This window comes from Microcaecilia unicolor, chromosome 6 (assembly GCF_901765095.1).
Source record: "Microcaecilia unicolor chromosome 6, aMicUni1.1, whole genome shotgun sequence".
Taxonomy (NCBI): Eukaryota; Metazoa; Chordata; class Amphibia; order Gymnophiona; family Siphonopidae; genus Microcaecilia; species Microcaecilia unicolor.
Window position 1 is genome coordinate 244772148 of NC_044036.1, and position 26592 is coordinate 244798739.

The 26592-nt window shown below is 48.2% G+C and overlaps 1 protein-coding gene across 1 annotated transcript in view; it reads right to left on the reverse strand.

The window, feature by feature from the left end:
* NPDC1 (neural proliferation, differentiation and control 1) overlaps positions 1-26592 on the reverse strand; it is a 366783-nt gene that overhangs the window by 105070 nt on the left and 235121 nt on the right. The window contains exons 3-4 of the mRNA XM_030206816.1: positions 11135-11200; positions 8893-9039 (exon numbers count right to left, since the gene is read on the reverse strand). Coding sequence (XP_030062676.1) covers positions 8893-9039; positions 11135-11200 — 213 coding nt within the window. The remainder of the gene's footprint in view (positions 1-8892; positions 9040-11134; positions 11201-26592) is intronic.

Sequence of the window (26592 nt, forward strand, 5' to 3'; positions counted from 1 at the left end):
CAAAATAACTCCTGCAATGGTCCGTGAACACCTCCTGGGATATCGCAGGAACACCGATCAAGCAGTTTATTGGGAATTACAATTTAAATTTGTATTGAGAGCACATATACCGCCTAGGAGGGCGTTCCACATGGGGGCATCGCCGGACGGAGCTTGCCCTAAATGCGTAGAGGAAGGAGCAACGCTGGGACATATGTTTTGGGGCTGCCCCTACATCCAACAGTTTTGGAAGGCCATAAATGGACAAATACGAGCTATGTGGCACTCGAATTGGATTCTGGACGCAAGACTCCTCTTTGGACACCTGAGGTTTACAGGGCCTCCAGTTAGAGGACGCCGAGCATTTACGCTACGCACAGTGATGGTGGCCAAGAGAACAATTCTGAGGGCCTGGCTGACTAAAGAGGGCCCTACAGTGGCTCAATGGAGGGAGCAGATGATTCACCTGCTACGCACTGAGAGAACAAGAGTGAGAACTCAACGACCCCCCCATGCCCGGATCTTCTGGGCTTGCTGGACTCCGTTTTGGTTGACGCTGACCAATCGAGCTAAAGGACAAATAATGAACATGTGAAACTGCTTAAGCACACTTAGACAATGGGACCTGCGAAGTAAGAGTCTGTGATGATAATGAGAGGGGGGGAAGGGGATGAGGGAAGTAAAGGGAGGGCAAGGGATAAAATGTAAAAAGTTACTGGGGAGAGAAACAGTTGTATAGATCTTGAAAGATATTTGCTAGTACAGATATGTGGTTTATTTTGCAAAGCAAGAGAAGTTAAGCACTGTTGAAATCTGTTGATAAGTTCTCCTGAATAAAAATTATTGAAACATATATTTATAAATGATTTAGAGATGGGAGTAACCAGCGAGGTAATTAAATGTGCTGATGACACAAAGTTACTCAAAGTCGTTAACTCGCAAGAGGATTGTGAAAAATTACAGAAGGACCTTACGAGACTGGGAGACCGGGCGGCTAAATGGCAGATGACGTTTAATGTGAGCAAGTGCAAGGTGATGCATGTGGGAAAAAAATAACCTGAATTATAGTTACATCATGCAAGGTTCCACTTTAGGAATTACGGACCAAGAAAGGGATCTGGGTGTCGTCATTGATAATACACTGAAACCTTCTGCTCAGTGTGCTGCTGCAGCTAGGAAAGCGAATAGAATGTTGGGTAATATTAGGAAAGGTATGGAGAACAGCTGTGAGAATGTTATAATGCCATTGTATCGCTCCATGGTGCGACTGCACCTTGAGTATTGTGTTCAATTCTGGTCGCCGCATCTCAAGAAAGATATAGTAGAACTGGAAAAGGTGCAGCGAAGGGTGACAAAAATGATAGCGGGGATGGGATGACTTCCCTATGATGAAAGACTAAGGAGGCTGGGGCTTTTTAGCTTGGAGAAGAGACAGCTGAGGGGAGACATGATAGAGGTATATAAAATAATAATTCCCACCTCTGAAGCTCACTCTATGCCAGACTGAAGCCTGCCCCTGAAGCCCCTCTCCCCTGTAGTGTTCGTAGGGTGCCCCGCCCTCAGCCCCTCCCACCCCGACATAATTCGCAATGCCAACGTTCTGAAGCTCACTCCGTGGCTTCAGTGCAGGGACCAGGGTTCGTGAATTCGTCATGGTGTAGACTTCCGTCTCTGGCCATCTGTCTCTGCCCCGTCCTTGCATCACAACGTCAAAACGTTATGATGTCGAGGGCGGGTAATCACATGACACCTCCTCCAATGTTCGGAAGCTGACTGTGGTTTCACAGAACGTCACACCGCATCTTTCAACACTCGGACATAAAAAAAAAAAACTTTCAAAAAAGAACTCCGTTTCAAAGGTCACTTTTGCTGCTACACCACACTGGCTCTCAGCGCCCGACGGAGGGAGGGACGCCCTAGAACTGGCAGGGAGAAGAGAAGTGGGAGGTGGACCCTGGAACTGGGTGGGTGGGAGGGGGCCGGACCCTGGAACTGGGGAGGGAGGTACGGAGGGCCACCCTGGAACTGGGAAGGAGGGGGGGGAGGTACGGAGGGAGGGGGCTGACTCTAGAACTGGGAGGCAGGGAGGAAGGGGGGGCCACCCTGGAACTGGAAGGGGGGCTACCATGGAACTGGGGGACAGGGAAGGGGGAGCGGCCACCCTAGAACTGGGAGGGGGGGGGGACGGCCAACCTGGAACTTACAGGGATGGGGGAGGGAGGGAGGGGGCCCCCTGGAACTGGAAGGGAGGGGGGCCCCTGGCACACAGTCTCATTCTTACACACACACTCTCTCTCACACAGGCACACTCGCACCCAGTCTCACTCTGTCACACACTCACACATTCACTCTCTATCACACACTCACTTTCACACACACTCTGTAAAACATACGCACTCCGAGGAAAACCTTGCTAGCGCCCGTTTCATTTGTGTCTGAAACGGGCCTTTTTTCCTAGTATAAAATAATGAGTGGAGTGGAATAGGTAGATGTGAAGCGTCTGTTCACACTTTCCAAAAATACTAGAACTAGGGGGCATGCGATGAAACTACAGTGTAGTAAATTTAAAACAAATATGAGAAAATATTTCTTCACCCAACGCATAATTAAACTCTGGAATTCGTTGCCGGAGAACGTAGTGAAGGCGGTTGGCTTGGCAGAGTTTTAAAAGGCGTTGGATGGTTTCCTAAAGGACAAGTCCATAGACCGCTACTAAATGGACTTGGGAAAAATCCACAATTTTGGGAATAGAATGTATAAAATGTTTGTACGTTTGGGTAGCTTGCCAGGTGCCCTTGACCTGGATTGGCCTCTGTCGGGGACAGGATGCTGGGCTCGATGGACCTTTGGTCTTTCCCTGTATGGCATTACTTATGTACATTCACAATGGCTAGAGAATAAAGTGTCAGGATAAACTGTCTCTTCTGCAAAGAAAACAAATTCTAAGGAGTTGCTAGTTTCAGATGTCTCACGAAAAGGAAATAAAGCTAGATACACTTGCTTCATACTGACAGTGATATTATGCTAAAATAGGAACACATGGCTTGAAGTCATAGACCCCTGATACAAGCAACATACTCCGAAACATGACCATGCTGGGTCAGTGTGATTTTATCTCAATAAATGGTGCTGATATTGGACTTTTTGGTCACTTCGTCTCTTCATTTGATGGTCATTGCTGTCATTCTGCTGTTGGTGCCTTTTGGAGAGACTCTTCTCTTGTTGATTCTTTGATCATCTGAGACCTACCATGAGCACAGTGGAAACATAAGAACACAAAATAGCAAAACACTTGCTGGATCACATCAAAAGTCCATAGCACCCTGCATTGTAGGTCTGACAGTGACCAATCTGGATCACTAGGAAGTAACTCAATGATTTCAGAGCAGATCCATTTCTTGTCACCTGCTCCTTGGATAAGCAGTAGCTTTCTCAAATCAACCTAGCTAATGACGGTTTATGGACTTTTCCTCTAGTAACTTATTTAAGCCCCTTAAAAAACCCAACCATGCTAAAGTACCTTGACCACATCATCTGGTAACAAATTTCAGAGTTTAATTGTATGTTGGGTTTTGTGATTAGGAACAGAAGCTTTGTCAATGACTGACAGTCAGTCCTCTTATGTTTAACTCTGTTTATTGGTAACACAACTTATACATTGTTCCAACATGAACATGAATGAAATCTTGTATTTAACATCATCTCCAACTGCGTCACCAAGCATTTTATTTTCTCCCCCCCCCCCCCCCCCCCAATGTTAATTCCTATCCCTTCCTTCCCCCCCTCCCACCCCCCTGCAGAAGAACAGGCAAGTATTCAAACATTTAAAAGTCTACTTCTAACTCCAGGTGACAACGATCTCCAGAAGGGGTTCCAGCAGTCCTGGAACTCTACCCCCCTTTCGGATTGCCAGTCCTGTATGTCTAGCCTTTCAAGTCTCATCAGTTCAATCAGCTTGACCCGCCATTGCTGAATATTTAGGCACTGTCCAGTAGTCCATCCTGCCAGGAGTAATTGCATTACTGTTAAAGTTACTTTATTTGCAAAAGATTTATAGCCTTTTGGTGTTGGCAGTCCCAGGCGGGGTCTGCCAAACAACAGCAACACATCATAGTACCACTTAGATCTCCACCAAGAGGAGACCTGGAACAGCACCTCCCTCCACAACTCTTCCACCTTCCTACATTCCCAGAACATGTGTCCAATTAATACTCCTGCTGTACCACACCTCGGGCACTCTCCCCAGGGGGAGGTCCCCATGTGGAATGCTCTGCGGGGTGAAATGTACATTCGGAGCGCAAATTTATACCATGTCTCCCAGTGCTCAATGAATCTGGACCTTTTGCGAATGCCCAGGATAAAAGACCTGAGGTGTTCCTCCTGAATAGGGGTTCCGAGATCCTTGGTCCAGGCCTCCGCTAATTTTTTATAATCCAGTTCTGAGGCGGAGTCCTTGATGTGTCTGTGGTAGAAGGTCATTGGCACTCGTTGTTGTGCTTCAAAGGAGAATGCCGTCGACAGTTCCTCCCTAACATCTTCCGCCAGGTCTGCCCAAGGCAGCCCCCGTATATAATGTGCCAGTTGGTAATAGTGCCAATAATCTTTGCTGGGGATACTGTACTCCCTTTGTAATTCCGCAAAGGGTTTAATTTTCCCTTCGTCATTCACTGCTTGTAACAGATATTTGAGTCCTTGTCTCTCCCAGCGTTTAAATGTTGGGTATAGATTTCCCGCGGGAAACCGCGGATTGCCACATATGGGTAGAAATGGTGTTACTCTCGACGAAAAATGGTGTAGCTTACACACCCAGCGCCACGCGGCCCGCGCCGCCGGCATTATACCTGACTGATGTAGTTCCGTAGGGGTCTCCTTCCCTGTCAGATGCAGGAGGCATCCCAAGTCCGCAACCGGGGACATCCGTCTTTCCAGAGGGGTGTTTGAAAAATCTGAAGTTCGTCTATGCCAGTCGTTGACATGGCGCATTCCACAGGCGACAGTCACATGCCGTAAGCTCATGAGGCCCACCCCTCCATATTCCACTGGGGTGCACATCATCCTCAACGGGAGTCTTGGCTTCCCTCCTCTCCACAGAAATTTATTTAAGAGTCTGTTCTGTTGCCGTTCATCCGTTTTGGTAAGATAAAGGGGCACTGTTTGAAAGACGTATATCCATTTTGGAATAATAAACATATTGTATAGTGCCACTCGTCCAAATAGGGATATCGGGAGGTTCTCCCACCCCTCCAGCTTTGATTTAGTATCTGACAGCAAAGCAGTTAAATTAAGTTCATGAAGTTTCTTCAAGTTTGCTGGAATCTGAATCCCCAAATATTTGAGGGAGTCTTCTGCCCATCCGAGAGGGAAGGGACCACGCCAGTCGCCCTTCACCGAGGGCATCAGTGGGAGCGCCCAAGATTTATCATAGTTCAGTTTAAATCCAGAATAGCGTCCATAGGTCTCCAGGCAGGTCATCATGCCCCGGAGAGAGCGTGCCGGTTCCTCTAACACTAGGAGTAGGTCATCAGCATAAGCCAGAAGTTTGACTTGCTCCTGTCCCAGCGCAACCCCCCTTACCTCCTCCGCTAACAAAACAGTTCGGAGCAGGGGTTCCAAGGCTATAGTAAAGAGGAGTGGTGACAGGGGACAACCCTGTCTCGTCCCTCTCATTATCGGGAATCGCGGGCCCTGCCTTCCATTCACCAATAGCCCTGCCCAGGGTTCTCTGTAGAGTGCCCGCATCACCTCCATACACCACCCATCGAAACCCATGTGTTCTAGCGTCTGGAAAAGATACGGCCAAGCGACCCTGTCGAAGGCCTTCTCTGCATCTAGGCTCACCACCAGGGCGGGATTCCCCCCCGCCCGGCAGCGAGCCATCGCCAACAACAGGCGCCTAACATTAAATGAAGATTGTCTCCCTCTGACAAAGCCCACCTGTTCTGGGTCACCATCCTAGCAAGGGGTGCTGCCATCCTCTCTGCCAGTATCTTAGCCAGCAGTTTTACTTCTACGTTTATGAGAGAGATAGGTCGGTAAGATGTCACTTGCTCTCTGGGCTTTTCTGGTTTCGGGATCAGGGTGATTAATGCTGTGTTTTCGTGTAAGGGAAATGAACCTGACTCAACTATCTCTCAAAATAGGCTAGCAAGTCTCCCATTACTTCTATCGGTATGTTTTATAGTATTCCGCGGAGTATCCATCAGGTCCCGGGGCCGAACATGTCTTTAAAGTCTTTATCGCTGCCTGAAGTTCATTAAGTTGCAAAGGTGCATTTAGGGATTCTAGTTCTATTTCCGTCAGTTTGGGGACCTTCGCCTGCTCTAGGTAATGTTGTATCTCCATGGGTGTCCCCGGCCCCCCCTCCTCTGCTCCATATAAGGAGGCAAAATATTTCGTGAACCGGTCAATTATTGCTTTATGATCGTTTATTGTCTGTCCATTAGGGCCTTTAATCGCTTCTATAATTCTAGAGCCTCCCCATCCCTTAATTAGCCTGGCCATCAGTTTCCCTGATCTGTTTCCAAAGCGCTTAAGTCTGTATTTCTGATAATTCATGGAGTGGGTTGTTTTCTCATGGATAAGAGTGTTTAGAGCGACTTGTGTCGCCCTGAGGGCCTCCATTGTGTATGTATTAGGGTTTTGGATGTATGTCCTTTTAGCTACCTGGGTTTGTTTCTCTAACTGTAGGATACTATTCGCCATTTGTTTTTTCCTTCTGCACACATAGGCAATTATATCTCCTCGCAGCACCGCTTTCGAGGTTGTCCAATATAACTTGGGTTGGTCCCTATGTTGTATATTATATTCTTTAAATTCGGCCCATTTTGTATGTATATATTGATTGAAGTGGGGGTCCTTAGCCAAGTAAATTGGGTAACGCCAGCCTGGGCCACCCCCTCCCCCCTCCACAGCAAATTCAATGTCCGCCCACACTGGGGCATGGTCCGAAATCTCTTCAGGGCCTATGTGGACCGCCTGTATCCGGGAGAACAGGGAACGATCTGTTAGTATGTAATCTAATCGAGCCTGGGTATTATGGGCCCTGGAACGGTGGGTGTAGTCCCTTTCCCCCGTATGGAAGGTCCTCCATGTGTCCACCAATCCCAGAGTGTCGGCGAAAGTCTGCCACATCTGTGTTCTATACCCCCGATAGTATGGGGACGCGGTCGCCGAGCAGTCTAAGGTGGGGTCAGAGATCAGGTTAAAGTCGCCCACTACCATCAGCTCTCCCTCCCGGATTGCCAAACATCTAGCTATCAAACTTTGGAAAAACTTTTTATCCGGTACGTTAGGACCATATATTACTAGTAAGTGAAATTTTATTCCCTGTGCCCACCCTTGGAGCAGTATATAATTCCCTTGTTCTCCTCTTTCAATTATTGTAAACTTACAGGTCACTCCCCTCCTCACTAGGACAGCCACTCCCCCCTTCCGTCCCTGGGCCGAAACTGCATAAACCTCTTCAACCCACTGCTTTCTCAATTTTTTATGCTCTTGGTCTGATAGCCTCGTTTCTTGTAAACAAGCAATGTCTATTTTATGTCTCTTTAGTGCAGTCAAGATTTTTGTTCGTTTTATGGGGAAGTTATTCCCCTACGTTCCATGTAGCTAGCCTAATTGGCATGTTTGTGTCTTATGGTGCTGGATTGCATGAGTCTTAATCCTATGTATTATATCCAATTCTTTATCTATTCTTCCTCCCCCTATCCCTCTGGAACATCTGTCTTCTGTTATTAATCGTTGCCTCTCCTGCCCTGATGATTGGTTTTCATAGATCATTAGTTGTCCGTTCTTCTTGTCCCTCCCTCCCTCCCCTCCCCCCTTCACCCTCTGCCAAAACCCTATGTGCCCTTCCAGCGCTAGCTGAAAGTGGGGGATCTCTTGTGACGCTAAGGAGCCCCGACCCCCGCCTGCCCCCCCATTCCCTGTGCTTCCCTCACCTTACAATCTGCTTATGCTTCATGACCAGACTCCCGCGCCTGTCCAGCCACTCTCATTCTCCCGTCAATAATCCACATCCATTCAGAAATGCTCGTGCAGGCTGTACTGTGTCAAAATATTGCCATTTATCTTGGTAAAAGATTCGGAATCGAGCTGGATATGTTAGCATAAATTTAATTTTTTTCTTGATCAGTATTGTGCAGAGGGGGTGAAATTGTCTCCTTTTTTCTTGTATATTCCGGGAAAAATCTTGAAAAATTAGTACTCGTTTAGTGTTATAGGTCAGTGAGTCTCTCTTCAATTTGAATCCCTGCAGGATTTCTTGTTTATGCTTATAGTTCAGTATTTTTGCTATTACCACTCGGGGTCGATTAACATCTTCGTTTTTCCGGCCTACTCTATGGGCTCTTTCTACCACCAATGGCCCTCTTGAATCAGTCAAAGCCAGTTCTTTGCCCAGCCATTGTTCCAGCCACTCCGCCATGTTAGCCTCCGGTATGCTTTCAGGCAGGCCAACTAACCTTATATTATTTCTCCGCGAGCGATTCTCGAGATCGTCGAACTTGTCTGTCAGATCTACCAGTTGCTGTTTCAAGCTGACAATCTCAGGCCCATGCGTTCTAACATCGTCCTCCAGCGCCATTACTCTGGTCTCCACATCTCCCATTCGCGTTGCAAGCCATCAAAGCCCGCCGCGTAACTGTCTAGAATTGTCCCTACTACTTAATGGCAGATATATTGAACATTCATTTTACCAGTTCTCAGACTAATTTCTGCCTTGTGGCTTGTAATGCTAAGAGTCAGACTAGAGGAGGATACACAAAACTAGCAGAAGCTAAATGGATACTAACAGGTTTTGGTGTATCACCAATCATAAGTTTGTTGAGAAAGGTGCTCAACCAAAAATTAAATAGTTGACCTTTAAACATGGTTATTTTTTTCCAAGACAACACTACAAGATTTTACACTTACCAAGTAAAAGGGCATCACCAAAAGGTGCATGAGAATCTCTTGGTGAGCCCTTGGTGGAAACAATGGGTTGATCTGTTGCATTTGGTTTGACTGCTCGGTTCCTCCCTGATGACTCTGCAGGCGGCACATGGTCAGAAGGTTGGTTACCTGAGACAAGAGCAAACAGCCTTGGAAATATGAGGCAGCAAACACCATAGTTTAATAAAACAACTTTTGAAATGGAAACACTGCTGAAAGCTGTGCTGAGGTTAAGGGTATCCTATCAAAGGATTTGGGCATTGCTTCCTTTGCATAAATCTATTTATGCAGTATTCACCATGAAAAAAACCCAACTACTGAAAATAAATATAATAATGTTTTAATGGACCAGGTAAAGCTACTTAAAAATTTTTTGTACAAGCCAAGCAATAACAAGCTATACTGGGGTCAATCTTCAAGCTAGGGGAGTGGAATGCTGCAGAACCAGCCCTCACAGCCCCAATAGGAAGAAGTCTCATCTCATAACACCATGTAATGTAGCGCTTCCAAACCTTCAGGCAGATGATCAAAAGCCCCACGCTGTTCCAAACAGCGCTCTAAAATAGCGCTGGAACAGCGTGGGGTGCTATTAGACCTATGATCAGAGATAATCCATGCAAATGTAAGCAGCAATTATCTCTGATCATGGGGTAGAAGTGCGGGAGAATTGAGCCTGAGCATACACTCAGCACAATCCTCCCACACTTGTTTGACCGCCAGTCCCCCCTCCCCAACCCAACCCCCAGCATTGGCAAGGGTCCCTGTGTGATGGTGTCACTCCATCTGCCGCCCTCCCTCCCTCTCTACCCACCGGATCTCCAGCCCTCCCTGAACCTGGAGGGGTGGGATCGTCGGGGGGACTGGAGGTCCGCCAGACCTTCAGTCCCCTGTCGCTGGGGGGGAGGGGGGGGTGGTGGTTTACATCATTGGGGGGAATGGGGGCCTGCCAGCATGCAAATGCAGTTGAGGATGTCCAAAATTTGGATGTTGCTGTGACGGGGCAGTAGAGGACGTCCAAATTTTGGATGCTTCTGCAATGGGCAGTTAAGGACGTCCAAAATTGGATGTTTCTATGAGAAAGACATCTTTCTCATAGATAGAAACATCCACTTTTGGACGTCCTCAACTGCCCCGTCACAGAAACGTCCAAATTTTGGCCATCCTCAACTGCCCTCGCTGGCAGGTTTGCTGTAGGGGGGAATGGGGGCCTACCAGCATGCAAATTCGTGCTGGACAGGGCTCACCATTCCTCCCCAATGATCTGCAAACCATAACACCAGCTCGGAGCTGGATTAGGGTTTGTCACGGCCAGTGACCCAATCTTTGGCGCGCTGGTCGCTGATCATTGGGGATGAATGTGTTAAGCGCTGATTAGCATGCATTTGCAAGCTACTTGCGCTAAGAGCCCTGTTTAGCATGCAATTGCATGCTACTTGCGCTAAGAGCCCTTGAGCACGTTGTTTCATACGCTCGAGGGCTCTGATCATGGGGCGGTAGCAAACGCCGGCGCTAGTATGGTGCTAACAGCCTCTAGCACCGGCGTTTGCTTTTGATCATCTGCCTGCTTGTGTGGCTGCGACCCCATTATTGCTACCACAGAAAGCACATGACCCCTGGCAACCTCTCTTTCATCCATGCTGCTGCTCTTGGCCTTTCTGCAGCATCACATCTAACACTGGTATCATCCCCTGCCTTCCACAGATACTATGCAGACATAATTATAGTCTAGGCTTGTCTGGAGGCATGGGCTGTTTTATTTTAAATTCAGCTTGTCCATGTTGTGATCACAAATGCAGATTTTGCAATCTCATTTATGGGGGCTAGTTTCGCTGTGCTCAAAAACCTGTACTAAAAAGGGGGAAAGAGGAGAGAAATATAAGCCCCCTCAGAATAGTCCAGAAAGAAGGCTTATGGTGCAATTGTCCAATAGGGGCTGTTCCAAGCCTGCTACAAGCCTAAACGAGCAAGAAAAGCCTACCAGGCCCCCCAAAAAACAAACAAAAAAAACAAACCCACGCAAAGAAAAATCTGTTTTACTCTGAAATTTATAAATGATGTGCCTTTGTTTTACATATGAAAAGAGGAATAGAGTTATAGGCTGCATGCTTGTGATTTAAAATGAAATCAGTTTCTGAGAATTCTGAAGCAGAAATCAGAGGGCCTTAATATTATACTAAACTACTACTACTACTGCTTGACATTTCTAAGAATTAGTTGTGCTCACCTTGTTTAGCAAGTAAAGAGGCAAAATAGTCAATGGTGTCATCTTCTAAGTTGGGAAGAGGCTTCCCTATTAAGAACAAAACAAAACAAAAACAGTATTTTAGATAGTGCACACAGACTAACAGATTTAAGCAATCCTAATTTTCAGACCTAATATTTCTTTAGGAGATGCACTCATTCACAGACAAATCAATTTTGGGAGCATTTTTCACCCTTACTGAAGTCAATGGCAGAATGCAATGGAAGGCACAGCATGGGTACCATTCTTGACTTAATTAAATTATAACTATTTGATCTTTATTCCTAATTTTGCTGATTTGTAGTCACATTTTTTCTACAAAAATAACAAAAATACTTTTATAGCTGGAAATCCTATATACAAATACAAGAAAAGAATATGGAAACATACATATGGATTGACTGCTCTTATAAAACATTAGGATCCAAACCAGCGCAAAGAAAGGAATGGTAAGCTCAACTATATTTTTTGTTGCATATCATCTTTATTGATAAAATAAAAATAAACAAATCTTTAAAAGTCCATGTTTTTTGTTGTTTCTTAATTATTGCCTTGTTCTTGATAGGGGAAAAAGAAAGGAAATGTTGTCCACATTTGTAAACAAGAGTACCAGGATGCTTGGGCATCTGCCCTGTGTAGCTTTGAATTTTCCAAGTAATGCAAAATAAGTGCAAAAACTTACCACAAATTTAGTTAAAGGACCCCTAAGTGTTAAGCTAACAATATCATAATCCATATATGGATAATCTGTCACTGTATACTATGGGTTTGAGTCCTGTCATTGGAATTTATTTTAACTGCATTTATAAGTCACCCTTCAAAAAAAAAAAAACATCTCAGGAAAGGCTTTATAATCATATGATTTTGCTTGCTTTTTCCTTTTCTTATATTGTATTGAATTAATATTTTTGGGTCTTAAGATTATTCTACTTTGCATCTAAAGTGGTCATTTGGGAGCGTGGTACTTCTTTATCTATATGCAATGTTATTTACTTTTCCTAGTTTCTGCTAACCTGTTTCTGTATTCAAGTATATCTTTAAGACAGAAGCACTGCCATACTGGTACAGACCAAAGGTTCATCAAGCCCAGTATCCTGTTTCCAACAGTGGCCAATTCAGGTCACAAGTACCTGGCAAAATCCCAGAACAGCAAAACAGATTTTATGCTGCTTATCCTAGAAAATGTAGTGGATTTTCCTAAGTTCATCTTCATAATGGCTTATGGAGTTTTCTTTTACAAAATTTATCTAAACTTTTTTAAAACCCTGCTAAGCTAAGTGCTTTTACCACATTCTCTGGAAACAGATTCCAGCGTTTAATTACTCATTGAGTGAAAAAATAATTACTCGTTGAATGAAGAAATATTTTCTCAGATTCATTTTAAATTTACTACTTTGTAGCTTCTTTGCGTGCCCCCTAGTCCTAGTATTGTTGGAAAGCGTAAACAAGTGATTCACATCTACCTGTTCCACTCCACTCAGTATTTTATAAACCTCTATCATATCTCCCCTGAGCCTTCTCTTCTCCAAGCTGAAGAGCCCTAGCTGCTTTAGCCTTTTCTCATAGGGAAGTTATCCCATCCCCCTTATTATTTTCGTTATCCTTCTCTGTACCTTTTCTAATGCCAATATATCTTTTTTGAGATGCAGTGACCAGAACTGCACACAGTATTCAAGGTGTGGTCGCACCATGGAGCAATACAAAAGCATTATAACACTCTCAGTTTTGTTTTCCATTCCTTTCCTAATAATTCCTAATATTCTATTTGCTTTCTTAGCCGCCGCTGCACACTGAGCAGTGGGTTTCAATGTATCATGATCAATGACACCTAGATCCTTTTCTTGGTTGGTGAATCCTAATGTGGAGCCTTACACCATGTAACTATGGTTTGGGTTCCTCTTTCCCACATGCATCACTCTGCACTTGCTCACATTAAAATTCATCTGCCATTTGGATGCCCTGTCTCCCAGTCTCGAAAGGTCCTCTTGCGATTTAACAACTCTGAATAACTTTGTGTCATCAGCAAATTTAATTACCCCACTAATTATTCCCATCTCTAGATCATTTATAAATATGCTAAAAAGCAGCGGTTCCAGCACAGACCCCTGGGGAACCCCACTACCTACGCTTCTCCATTGAGAATACTGACCATTTAACCCTACTCTCTGTTTTCTAAATTAACATGAAAAGACATTAACATGAAAATTAACATGAAAAGATTAACGACATTAACATGAAAATTAACATGAAAAGACAGTCCCTGCTCAACAGAGCTTACAATCTAAATTGGACAGACGAACAGACAGCTAGGGGTGGGGAAATTGCAGTGGTAGGGGTGATAAGTGAGGGTGTTGAGTAAGAGAGTCATGGTTAGGAATCGAAAGCAGTAGCAAAGAGGTGGGCTTTAAGCCTAGATTTGAAGACAGCCAGAGACTGAGCCTGCCGTACTGGCTCAGGGAGTCTATTCCAGGCATAGGGAGCAGCGAGATAGAAGGAACGGAGCCGGGAGTTAGCAGTGGGGGAGAAGGGGGACGACAGGAGACATTTACCCAGCGAACGGAGTTCACGGGGAGGAGTGTAGGGAGAGATGAGAGCGGAAAGGTACTGAGGAGCTGCGGAGTGGATGCACTTGTAGGTCAAAAGGAGAAGTTTGAACCGTATGCGGAAGCGGATAGGGAGCCAGTGAAGCGACTTGAGGAGAGGGCTAACGTGAGTATAGCGACTCTGGCGGAATATAAGACGCGCAGCAGAGTTATGGACAGATTGAAGAGGAGATAGATGGCTGAGCGGGAGACCAGCGAGAAGCAAATTGCAGTAGTCTAGGCGAGAGGTGATAAGGGTGCAGGTAAGGGTTTTGGTAGCGTCCTCGGAGAGGAAAGGACGAATTTTGTTAATATTATAGAGAAAGAAACGACAGGTTTTGGCAATCTACTACTACTACTTAGCATTTCTATAGCGCTACAAGGCATACGCAGCGCTGCACAAACATAGAAAAAAGACAGTCCCTGCTCAAAGAGCTTACAATCTAATAGACAAAAAATAAAGTAAGCAAATCAAATCAATTATTGTGAAGGAGGAGGGTAGGTGGAGGCAGGTGGTTACAAGTGGTTACGAGTCAAAAGCAATGTTAAAGAGGTGGGCTTTCAGTCTAGATTTAAAGGTGGCCAAGGAAGGGGCAAGACGTAGGGGCTCAGGAAGTTTATTCCAGGCGTAGGGTGCAGCGAGACAGAAGGCGCGAAGTCTGGAGTTGGCAGTAGTGGAGAAGGGAACAGATAAGAAGGATTTATCCATGGAGCGGAGTGCACGGGAAGGGGTGTAGGGAAGGATGAGTGTGGAGAGATACTGGGGAGCAGCAGAGTGAGTACATTTATACGTTAGTAGAAGAAGTTTGAACAGGATGCGAAAACGGATAGGGAGCCAGTGAAGGGTCTTGAGGAGATGGGTAGTATGAGTAAAGCGACCCTGGCGGAAGACGAGACGGGCAGCAGAGTTTTGAACTGACTGGAGAGGGGAGAGGTGATTAAGTGGGAGGCCAGCAAGAAGCAGATTGCAGTAGTCTAAAAGAGAGGTGACAAGGGTGTGGATGAGGGTTTTGATAGAGTGCTCGGAAAGAAAGGGGCGGATTTTACGGATGTTGTAAAGAAAGAAATGACAGGTCTTGGCGGTCTGCTGGATGTGAGCAGAGAAGGAGAGAGAAGAGTCAACGATGACCCCAAGGTTTCGAGCCGAGGAGACAGGGAGAATGAGAGAGCCATCAACAGAAATAGAAAACGGGGGGAGTGGGGAGGTGGGTTTGGGGGGAAAAATGAGAAGTTCGGTTTTGGTCATGTTTAATTTCAGGTGGCGTTGAGACATCCAGATAGCAATGTCAGACAAGCACGCTGAAACTTTGGTTTGGATGCAAGGTGAGATATCAGGGGTAGAAAGGTAGATTTGGGAGTCATCAGCATAGAGATGGTAGGAAAAGCCATGGGATGAGATTAATGAACCAAGGGAAGAAGTGTAGATAGAAAAGAGGAGGGGACCAAGAACAGAACCCTGAGGTACGCCGACAGGCAAAGGGATAGAAGTAGAAGAGGATCCACCAGAGTGAACACTAAAGGTGCGGAGGGAGAGGTAGGAAGAGAACCAGGAAAGGACAGAGCCCTGGAATCCAAGTGAGAACAGGATATCAAGGAGTATGCTGTGATCGACAGTGTCAAAAGCAGCGGAAAGATCAAGAAGAATGAGGATGGAATAGAGACCTCTGGATTTAGCCAGTAATAGGTCATTGGAGACTTTAGTAAGAGCAGTTTTGGTTGAGTGGAGAGGGCGAAAACCAGATTGTAGTGGGTCAAGAATAGCATGTGAGGAGAGAAAATCAAGGCAGCGGCGGTGAACAGCACGCTCAAGTAATTTGGAGAGAAAAGGGAGGAGGGAGATGGGTCGGTAATTAGAGGGACAAGTAGGGTCGAGTGAAGGCTTCTTAAGGAGAGGTGTGACCACAGCATGTTTAAAGGCAGTAGGGACAGTTGCAGTGGAAAGTGAGAGGTTGAGAATGGGACAGATAAAAGGAATAAGAGCAGGTGAGATGGCATTAAGAAGGTAGGTGGGAATGGGATCAGAGGAACAGGTGGTACATTTTGAGGAAGAAAGGAGAAGTGTAGTTTCCTCTATAGTAACTTCAGGAAAGGAGGAAAAAGAATGAGGGGAAGGAGAGAGAGGGGGAGGGAGAGGTGGCGAGGTAGAGAATTCAAGGTTTATCTTTTGAACCTTGTCGTGAAAGAATTCAGCAAGGGTCTGAGGAGATAATGAAGGGGAAGTTGGGGGAGGGGGCACCTTCAGGAGAGAGTTCAATGTGGTGAAGAGAAGTCGAGGGTTAGAGCCAAGAGAGTTGGTCAGTTGGATATAATAATCCTGTTTGGCGCGTAAAAGAGCAGATTGGAAGGAGGTCAGCATGAACTTAAAGTGTAGGAAATCAGCAAGGGCCAGAGATTTCCGCCAGAGGCGTTCGGCGGAGCGGGTACAGGAACATAGGTAGCGGATATTAGAAGTCAGCCAAGGTTGGGGTTTTGTGCGCCTTATAGGGCGGGTCATCAAAGGTGCAAGAGTGTCTAAGGCAGAGGATAGAGTATTGTTGTAAGAAGAAACAGCCTCGTTGACAGACGTGGATGGTGCCACAGTAGAGAGGAGGTTTGAAACATGGGAGGATAGAGATGAAGGGTCAATATCGTGAAGATTCCTAGATAAATTAGATATAATAGGACGGGACTGGGAGGGAGGAGATTTAAGTGTGAAAGTTATAAGATGGTGATCAGAGAGGGGAAGATCAGAGGCAAGGAAACTAGAGGGTGAACAGTTGGAGGAGAAGATGAGATCAAGACAGTGACCATTTTGATGAGTGGGGGAGGTGGAGCATAGTTGGAGATTAAAGGAGGATGTTAAAGCGAGTAACTTGGAAATATAAGAGTTGGAAGGATCATTAGCAGGAATATTAAAGTCACCAAGGATGAGAGAGGGGGAGGAAGGATCATGGAAGAAGGCAAGCCAGGCATCAAAGTCACTGAGAAAGGATGAAAGGGACTTATCAGGGGGACGATAAATGACCGCTATTCGAAGAGACAGAGGAGAGAAAAGGCGGATAGAGTGGACTTCAAAGGAGGAAAAACAGTGAGATTGAGGTGGAAGAAGGGGTTGAAATCTGGAGGAGGGAGAGAGAAGTAGTCCAACACCGCCCCCGCGACCAGTAGGGCGAGGAGTATGTGAAAAAAGATAACCACCATGGCAGAGGGCTGCGACTGAAGCAGAGTCATCAGGGCAGAGCCAGGTTGCTGTTATGGCGAGCTCATAATCTGCTGAATATGAGCAGAGAAGGAGAGAGCGGAGTCAAAGATGACTCCAAGGTTGCGCGCAGATGGGACAGGGAGGATGAGAGTGTTATCTACCGAAATAGAGAATGGGGGGAGAGGAGAGGCAGGTTTAGGGGGAAAGAGGAGAAGCTCGGTTTTGGTCATGTTTAGTTTCAGGTGGCGGCGAGACATCCAGGCAGCGATGTCAGACAGGCAGGCCGATACTTTGGTCTGGATTTCAGCTGAGATATCCGGTGCGGAGAGGTAGATCTGGGTATCATCAGCGTAAAGGTGGTATTGAAAGCCATGGGATGAGATCAGAGCACCAAGGGAAGAGGTATAGATGGAGAAGAGGAGAGGTCCTAAGACAGATCCTTGGGGTACACCGAATGTTAGCGGGATAGATGTGGGAGGAGGAACCACCAGAGTATACGCTAAGAGTACGTTGGGAGAGATAGGAAGAGAACCAGGAAAGAACAGGGCCCCGGAATCCAAGAGAGGATAATGTATCAAGGAGTAAGGTGTGATCAACAGTATCAAAAGCAGCAGATAGGTCGAGGAGGATGAGAATAGAGTAGAGACCTTTAGATTTGGCCAGTAACAGGTCATTGGAGACTTTGGCAAGTGCCGTTTCAGTCGAGTGAAGAGAGCGAAAGCCAGATTGGAGCGGGTCAAGAATAGCTCGAGATGAAAGGAAGTCGAGGCAGCGGCGGTGAACAGCACATTCAAGTATCTTGGAGAGGAAAGGGAGAAGGGAGATGGGCCGATAGCTAGAGGGGCAGGTAGGGTCCAGTGAAGGTTTTTTAAGGAGCGGTGTGACTACAGTATGTTTGAAGGCATCAGGAACAATCGCAGTGGAAAGTGAAAGATTGAGGATATGACGGATAAAAGGGATGACAGTGGGGGAGATAGTGCTAAGTAGGTGAGTGGGAATGGGATCAGAGGGGCAGGTGGTACGTTTGGACGAGGAAAGAAGATGTGCAGTTTCCTCATCATTGACATCAGAGATGGTGGAAAAGGAGGGAGGGGTTGGAGGGTTGGGGGAATGGACTAGGGGAGGGGAGGGGAGGGTGGAGGTGGTTTGATTGAGAATTCAAGGTTAATCTTTTGAACCTTGTCATGAAAGTACTCGGCTAGAGTCTGAGGAGAAAGCGAAGGGGGAGTAGTTTTCTGTCTTTTAACCAGTTTTTAATCCATAATAGGACATTGCTTCCTATCCCATGACTTTCTAATTTCCTCAGGATTCTTTCATGAGGTACTTTGTCAAACGCCTTTTGAAAGTCCAGATACACAATATCATTCGGCTCACCTTTATCCACATACTTATTCACCCCTTCAAAGAAATGTAATAGACATTTCCCATGTTGGCTTTGTCTCATTAATCCATGCTTATGTATATGCTCCGTAATTTTGTTCCTTATAATATTCTCTACCATTTTGCCAAGTATCAACTTCAGGCTCACCAGTCTATAATTTCCTTTACCATCTGTGGAACCCTTTAAAAAAAATCGGCGTTACATTTGCCATCCTCTAATCTTCCGGTACAATGCCTGATTTTAAACCATGTTGCTAACAATAGCTCTACAAGTTCATTTTTCAATTACATCAGTACTCTGGGATGTATACCATCTGGTCCATCTTATTTCTTAGGCCTTTAAAAGAATGCTTGTTGTTCCTATTCACAACTTGCTCAGCAGTTGACTGTTAATTTGCAATCTTTAAAATGTTTGCTCTTTATTTAAAGACACCTGATCTACTATGGTTTCAATTGCAACCTGTTGGGATGCACTACCTTCCTTGTTTTGATGATATCTTTTAAAGACATCTTATTCCGAACCATGCACTTTTTGAGTGATTATCGGCCTTCCTCCAATTTCTAGATTAAAAGCTTCTCTGTCTCCTTTTTAAATGTTGATGCTAGCAGCCTGGTTCCATCCCAGTTAAAGTGGAACCCATCCTTTCAGAACAGGCTCCCCCTACCCCAGATTGTTGCCCAGTTTCTAATATATCTAAATCCCTCATCCATGTACTGTAGTCTCAACCACACATGCTCTGCCTTCTTCTTTGGTCCTGCACGTGGAACGGGATGCATTTCTCAAAATACTACCTTGGAAGATCTGGATTTCAGCTTTCTACCTAGGAGCTTAAGTTTGGCTTCCAGAACCTCCCTAACACATTCTCCTATGCCACTGGTACCCATATGTACCAAGATAGCCGGCTCCTCCCCAGCACTATCTAAAATCCTATCTAGGTGACACATGAGGTCCGATACCTTCGCACCTCGCAGGCAAGTGACCAGACAATCCTCACGTCCACCACCCACCCAGCTATCTACATGTCTAATAATCGAATAACCAACTACAACAGCCATCCTAACCCTTCCCTCCTGGGCAGAAACTCCTGGATACACATCCTCAATGCGAGAGGATATTGCATCTCCTGGTGGGCCGGTCTAGGCTACAGGATTACTTCCAATTTCTCCAGGTGATGCTCTCCTTTTAGGGGACCTCTCTCCTCCAAGGCAGCACAGGAACTGCCAGACTGGAGGTAGGACTTCTCTACAACGTCCTTGTAGGCCTCCTCTATGTACCTCTATGTCTCCCTCAGCTCCTCCAAGTCTGCTACTCTAGCCACAAGAGAAAGGATTCATTCTCTGAGAGCTACGAGCTCTTTGCATCGAGCACACATCCTGGGCCCCGCTGGCATTGTCCGCCTCCAGCTGCTGTCATCTGCCTCCAGTGACCACTACCACTCACCAGGCCGCATACTGCTGCTTCTTCTGCGCTTGCTGGGTATTGCTACAGTTCCCAATTGTGGATCGCCTTGCCGAGAACTGTTTGACCCACTCTGATCCATCTCAGCATCTGGATTTCCATCGTCCATCTTAGTCTTTCTTCCCTTTCCCTTCTTACCCTGTTCCTTCTCCCCTGACTAATGTAATTGCAATTGAATCATCAGTGCATTGTAAGCCACTTTGAGTCTGCTTCATGTGGAAAAAAGTGGAGTATAAATGTTTATAAATAAATAAATATAACCTCTCACCAACTGAGAGATAGTCATATATGTGACCCCTCTCTCTGCTGTACAGCTGTCTGCATCTTAGTATCAGAGAGTTGTTTAATTCAAACTTTTTAAGGTACTAGAGATATTAGAAGAGTATAAAGAGCCTTAAGATTATAAGGTGTAATATGTAATTTATTTAGTGTTTGCTTCTCAGAAACCAAGTAAATGTAATTGAAACTAATGAAAACTCTCCTCTTGTTATCCTAGTTAGAATAATTGACTATAAATGAAGATATGTGCTAGGGGTGGATGGAAGAGGGGTAGGAATGAAGACTGAACTAGGCCCTGCTATGCATTCTACAGGCTATTTGTTAATACTATGTGGCAGAAAGTTCATGTTTTGGAAAAGGGTATGGAGACTAGTTAATGAAGTTTTTTTTTTTTTTTTAATCAACAACCTGCAATTCCTGTTTTAAATCCCAGTCTTTAAGTTCACTTACCAGAGAGATGTTCTTCTCTCTCAGAATTTTTCAGAAAGATAGACAAGTTAGGTGGGACCTTTCCTCTCTCTATAGTATTGATTCCAAGGGGGTTGCTTCAACCAGACCCTTTGAAGCTAACCCAGTAATCAGCGCCCTTTGTAACCTTCACAATTCTTCTACTTCCTCACACCTTAATTAACACCTAATTCAGGTCAGTAGCAGTGCTACCTCTCCAGCAACCAAATAACCGAACATAACTTTCTTTTAGGGCAAAGTTTGAGCCTTGCTTCTACCTATAATTATTTTGAAATCATATTAAAAAAAAATATAGATAGATAGATAGGGTATGATACATACCTGTAGCAGTTGTTCTCCGAGGACAGCAGGCTGATTGTTCTCACGACTGGGTGACGTCCGCGGCAGCCCCCACCAACCGGAAAGAAGCTTCGCGGGACGGTCGGCACGCAGGGCACGCCCACCGCGCATGCGCGGCCGTCCTCCCGCCCGTGCGCGACCGCTCCCGCCAGTTGAATGACTAGCAAAAGATGAAACACACAACTCCAAAGGGGAGGAGGGAGGGTAGGTGAGAACAATCAGCCTGCTGTCCTCGGAGAACAACTGCTACAGGTATGTATCATACCCTTTCTCCGAGGACAAGCAGGCTGCTTGTTCTCACGACTGGGGTATCCCTAGCTCTCAGGCTCACTCAAAACAAGAACCCAGGTCAATGGAACCTCGCAACGGCGAGGAAACAACAGGAATTGACCTACGAAGAACAACTAACTGAGAGTGCAGCCTGACCAGAATAAATTCGGGTCCTGGAGGGTGGAGTTGGATTTACACCCCAAACAGATTCTGCAGCACCGACTGCCCGAACCGACTGTCGCGTCGGGTATCCTGCTGGAGGCAGTAATGTGATGTGAATGTGTGGACAGATGACCACGTCGCAGCCTTGCAAATCTCTTCAATAGTGGCTGACTTCAAGTGGGCCACTGACGCTGCCATGGCTCTGACACTATGAGCCGTGACATGACCCTCAAGAGTCAGCCCAGCCTGGGCGTAAGTGAAGGAAATGCAATCTGCTAGCCAATTGGAGATGGTGCGTTTCCCGACAGCGACCCCTAGCCTGTTAGGGTCGAAAGAAATAAACAATTGGGCGGACTGTCTGTTGGGCTGTGTCCGCTCCAAGTAGAAGGCCAATGCTCTCTTGCAGTCCAATGTGTGCAACTGACGTTCAGCAGGGCGGGTATGCGGCCTGGGGAAGAATGTTGGCAAGACAATTGACTGGTTAAGATGGAACTCCGACACCACCTTCGGCAGGAACTTTGGGTGAGTGCGGAGCACTACTCTGTTGTGATGAAATTTAGTATATGGAGCATGAGCTACTAGGGCTTGAAGCTCACTGACCCTACGAGCTGAAGTAACTGCCACCAAGAAAATGACCTTCCAGGTCAAGTACTTCAGATGGCAGGAATTCAGTGGCTCAAAAGGAGGTTTCATCAGCTGGGTGAGGACGACGTTGAGATCCCATGACACAGTAGGAGGCTTGATAGGGGGCTTTGACAAAAGCAAGCCTCTCATGAATCGAACGACTAAAGGCTCTCCAGAGATGGCTTTACCTTCCACACGATAATGGTAAGCACTAATCGCACTAAGGTGATTCCTTACTGAGTTGGTCTTGAGGCCAGACTCTGATAAGTGCAGAAGGTATTCAAGCAGGTTCTGTGCAGGGCAAGAACGAGGTTCTAGGGCCTTGCTCTCACACCACACGACAAACCTCCTCCACTTGAAAAAGTAACTCTTTTTAGTGGAATCCTTCCTAGAGGCAAGCAAGACCCGGGAGACACCCCCAGACAGACCCAACGCAGCGAAGTCTACGCCCTCAACATCCAGGCCGTGAGAGCCAGGGATTGAAGGTTGGGGTGCAGCAACGCTCCGTCGTTCTGCGAAATGAGAGTCGGAAAACACTCCAATCTCCACGGTTCTTCTGAGGACAACTCCAGAAGAAGAGGGAACCAGATCTGACGGGGCCAAAAGGGCGCTATCAGAATCATGGTGCCGCGGTCTTGCTTGAGCTTCAGTAAGGTCTTCCCCACCAAAGGTATGGGAGGATAAGCATACAGGAGGCCGGTCCCCCAATGAAGGAGAAAGGCATCTGACGCTAGCCTGCCGTGTGTCTGAAGTCTGGAACAGAACAGAGGCAGCTTGTGGTTGGTCTGAGAGGCGAAAAGATCCACCGAGGGGGTGCCCCACTCTCGGAAGATCTTGCGTACCACTCTGGAATGGAGCGACCACTCGTGCGGTTGCATGACTCTGCTCAGTCTGTCGGCCAGACTGTTGTTTACGCCTGCCAGGTACGTGGCTTGGAGAAGCATGCCGAACCGACACGCCCAACGCCACATACCGACGGCTTCCTGACACAGGGGGCGAGATCCGGTGCCCCCCTGCTTGTTGACGTAATACATTGCAACCTGATTGTCTGTCCGAATTTGGATAATTTGGCAGGACAGCCGATCTCTGAAAGCCTTCAGTGCGTTCCAGATCGCTCGGAGCTCCAGGAGGTTGACCTGCAGATCCTTTTCCTGGAGGGACCACAGACCCTGGGTGTGAAGCCCATCGACATGGGCTCCCCACCCCAGGCGAGATGCATCCGTCGTCAGCACTTTCGTGGGCTGCGGAATTTGGAATGGACGTCCCAGGGTCAAATTGGTCCGTATGGTCCACCAGAGCAGTGAAGTGCGGCAACTGGTGGAGAGGCGGATGACATCCTCTAGATTCCCGGTGGCTTGGAACCACTGGGAAGCTAGGGTCCATTGAGCAGATCTCATATGAAGACGAGCCATGGGAGTCACATGAACTGTGGAGGCCATATGACCCAGAAGTCTCAACATCTGCCGAGCTGTGATCTGCTGAGACGCTCTGGTCCGCGAAGCCAGGGCCAAGAGATTGGTGGCCCTCGCTTCGGGAAGGTAGGCCTGAGCCATCTGGGAATTCAGCAGCGCTCCTATGAATTCCAGAGACTGAGTTGGCTGGAGATGGGACTTTGGGTAATTTATCACAAACCCCAGCAGCTCCAGAAGTTGAATAGTGCACTGCATGGACCGGAGGGCTCCTGCCTCCGAGGTGTTCTTGACCAGCCAATCGTCGAGATAAGGGAACACGTGCACTCCCAGCTTGCGTAGGTAGGCCGCTACCACCACGAGGCACTTTGTAAACACTCGTGGGGCAGAGGCGAGCCCAAAGGGCAGCACACAATACTGAAAGTGCCGTGCGCCCAGGCGGAATCTGAGATACTGTCTGTGAGCTGGCAGTATCGGGATGTGAGTGTATGCGTCCTTTAAATCCAGGGAACATAGCCAATTGTTTTTCTGAATCATTGGCAGAAGGGTGCCCAAGGAAAGCATCCTGAACTTTTCTTTGACCAGGAATTTGTTCAGGCCTCTCAGGTCTAGGATGGGACGCATCCCCCCTGTTTTCTTTTCCACAAGGAAGTACCTGGAATAGAATCCCTGCCCTTCCTGCCCGGGTGGTACGGGCTCGACCGCATTGGCGCTGAGAAGGGCGGAGAGTTCCTCTGCAAGTACCTGCTTGTGATGGGAGCTGAAAGACTGAGCTCCCGGAGGACAATTTGGAGGCAGGGAGGCCAAATTCAGGGCGTATCCGTACCGCACTATTTGGAGAACCCACTGGTCGGAGGTTATGAGAGGCCACCTTTGGTGAAAAAATTTTAACCTCCCTCCGACCGGCAGGTCGTCCGGTACGGACACTTGTAGGGCGGCTATGTTCCCATGGATCCAGTCAAAAGCCCGTCCCCGGCTTTTGCTGTGGAGGCGCAGGGGGCTGCTTAGGCGCACGCTGTTGACGGGAACGAGCGCGCTGGGGCTGTCCCTGTGCCTGACGAGGCCTTCGGGCCGGCTGGTTGTACCTACGCTTCGCAAAAGAATAGGGTGCAGCCTGCCGGGCCCGGGAAAAACGCCCGCCCGCGGGGGCGGGTGCTGAAGGCGCCCGGTGGGAGAGCTTGTCGAGAGCGGTTTCCCGCTGATGCAGTTGGTCAACCATCTGCTCGACCTTCTCGCCAAAAATATTATCCCCCCGGCAAGGGACGTCAGCCAGTCTCTGCTGGGTGCGGTTGTCCAGGTCAGAGGCACGCAGCCATGAGAGCCTGCGCATCACTATACCTTGGGCCGCAGCACGAGATGCCACGTCACAGGTGTCAAAAATCCCCCTGGACAGGAACTTTCTGCACGCCTTCAGCTGCCTGACCACCTCCTGATAAGGCCTGGACTGCTCCGGCGGGAGCTTATCGACCAGGTCCGCCAGCTGTTGCACATTGGTCCGCATGTGGATGCTCATATAGAGCAGGTAAGATTGGATGCGGGTCACGAGCATGGAGGATTGGTAGGCCTTCCTCCCAAATGAGTCCAGAGTGCGAGACTCCCGCCCCGGGGGCGCCGAGGCGGTATCCCTCGAACTCCGTGCCCTCTTGAGAGCAGAATCCACGACCGCTGAGTCATGGGGCAACTGGGGCCGCATGAGCTCTGGGTCAGAGTGGATCCTGTACTGGGACTCTGCTTTCTTGGGAATGGTGGGGTTAGTTAGTGGTCGCACCCAGTTCCGAAGCAGCGTCTCCTTCAGGACATTGTGCAGCGGTACCGTGGAGGACTCTCTAGGTGGTGATGGATAGTCGAGGACCTCGAGCATCTCGGCCCTCGGCTCTTCCACAGAGACCACGGGAAAGGGAATGCTTATGGACATATCCCGCACAAAGGAGGCAAAGGAGAGACTCTCAGGAGGTGAGAGCTTCCTCTCCGGTGATGGCGTGGGGTCCGAGGGAAGGCCCGTAGACTCCTCTGAGGAGAAATATCTCGGGTCTTCCTCTTCCCCCCACGAGTCCTCATCCTCGGTATCGGACATTAGCTCATGTAGCTGAGTCCGGTACCGGGCCCGGCTCGACGTCGAGGCACCGAGGCCTCGGTGTCGTCGAGCGGTGGACTCCCGCGCCGGCGGGGACGGAGCTCCCTCCATCGACGTCGACGGGGACTCCACCTGCGTGGCGGTCGAGACCGGCACCGCAAGCGGCGGCGGTGTCGACAGCCCCGGCGCCGGGCTAGAGCTCGCCGGCGCCACAGTCATCGGCGCCGGGGGCGCAAGCACCCCCGACGCCGGCACAGCCTGGCGCATCAGCCCTTCCAGGATCCCCGGAAGGATGGCTCTGAGGCACTCGTCCAGGCCCGCTGCCGGGAAAGGCGGTGGGGCCGGTAAGGGTGTCGGTGCCAGAAGCTGCTGGGGGCCAGGAGACGGCACCGAGGTGCCGGAACCCCGACGCGTCGGTACCTCCACCACCGACGGAGATCTCTCCTCTCTACGATGACGCTTCGGCGTCGACTCCCCTTCAGGGTGCACCGAGGGCTCCCGGTGACGGCGCTTCTTGTCCTTTTTCCGGTGCACGTCACCGGCGCCGGAGGGCATGGAGGAGGAGGAGGTCGATCCCCCTCGGTCTCGAGGTACCGGGTCCGACAGGGTTCGGTCCCGTGGCTCACGAGCTGAGGGAGTGACCGGGGCCGACAGCCCACGCGGCCTCTCAACCCCACTCTCACCGGCGGACCGGCGGGCCGACGGGACCTGTTCTCCTGGGGTCGCTGCCATCGGTGCCGATGTCTCGGGCATCGATACCGGTACCGAAGATCCGGCCTTCGATACCGATGCCGTCGAGGTCGACGTCGAGGGGCCGGCGCAAGTTCCAAAAAGACGGTCCCGCAGAACTTGCCTCGCAACCTGAGTCCGTTTCCGGAGACCGAGACACAGCGCACACGACTTGAGATTGTGCTCCGGCCCGAGGCACTGGAGGCACCAAGCGTGGGTGTCGGTCTGCGAGATCGGCCGGCCGCAGCGACCACACTTTTAAATCCACTCGGGACCTTCGAGGACATCGACGGAAAAATCGCGTCGGCGAAGTCAAAGTCGGCAATGGTGGCTAAAATCACACCACGAAAAAACTAGCCGACCGAGCGGCCACTAGGCCGCAACGAGGCATCCCCGCTGGAAGCGAGGGAAAAGGGGAGCGCGTGCTCCACACGCGCAGTCTTTTTCTTTTTTTTTTTTTTTTTTCTGTAACAGAGAAATACTA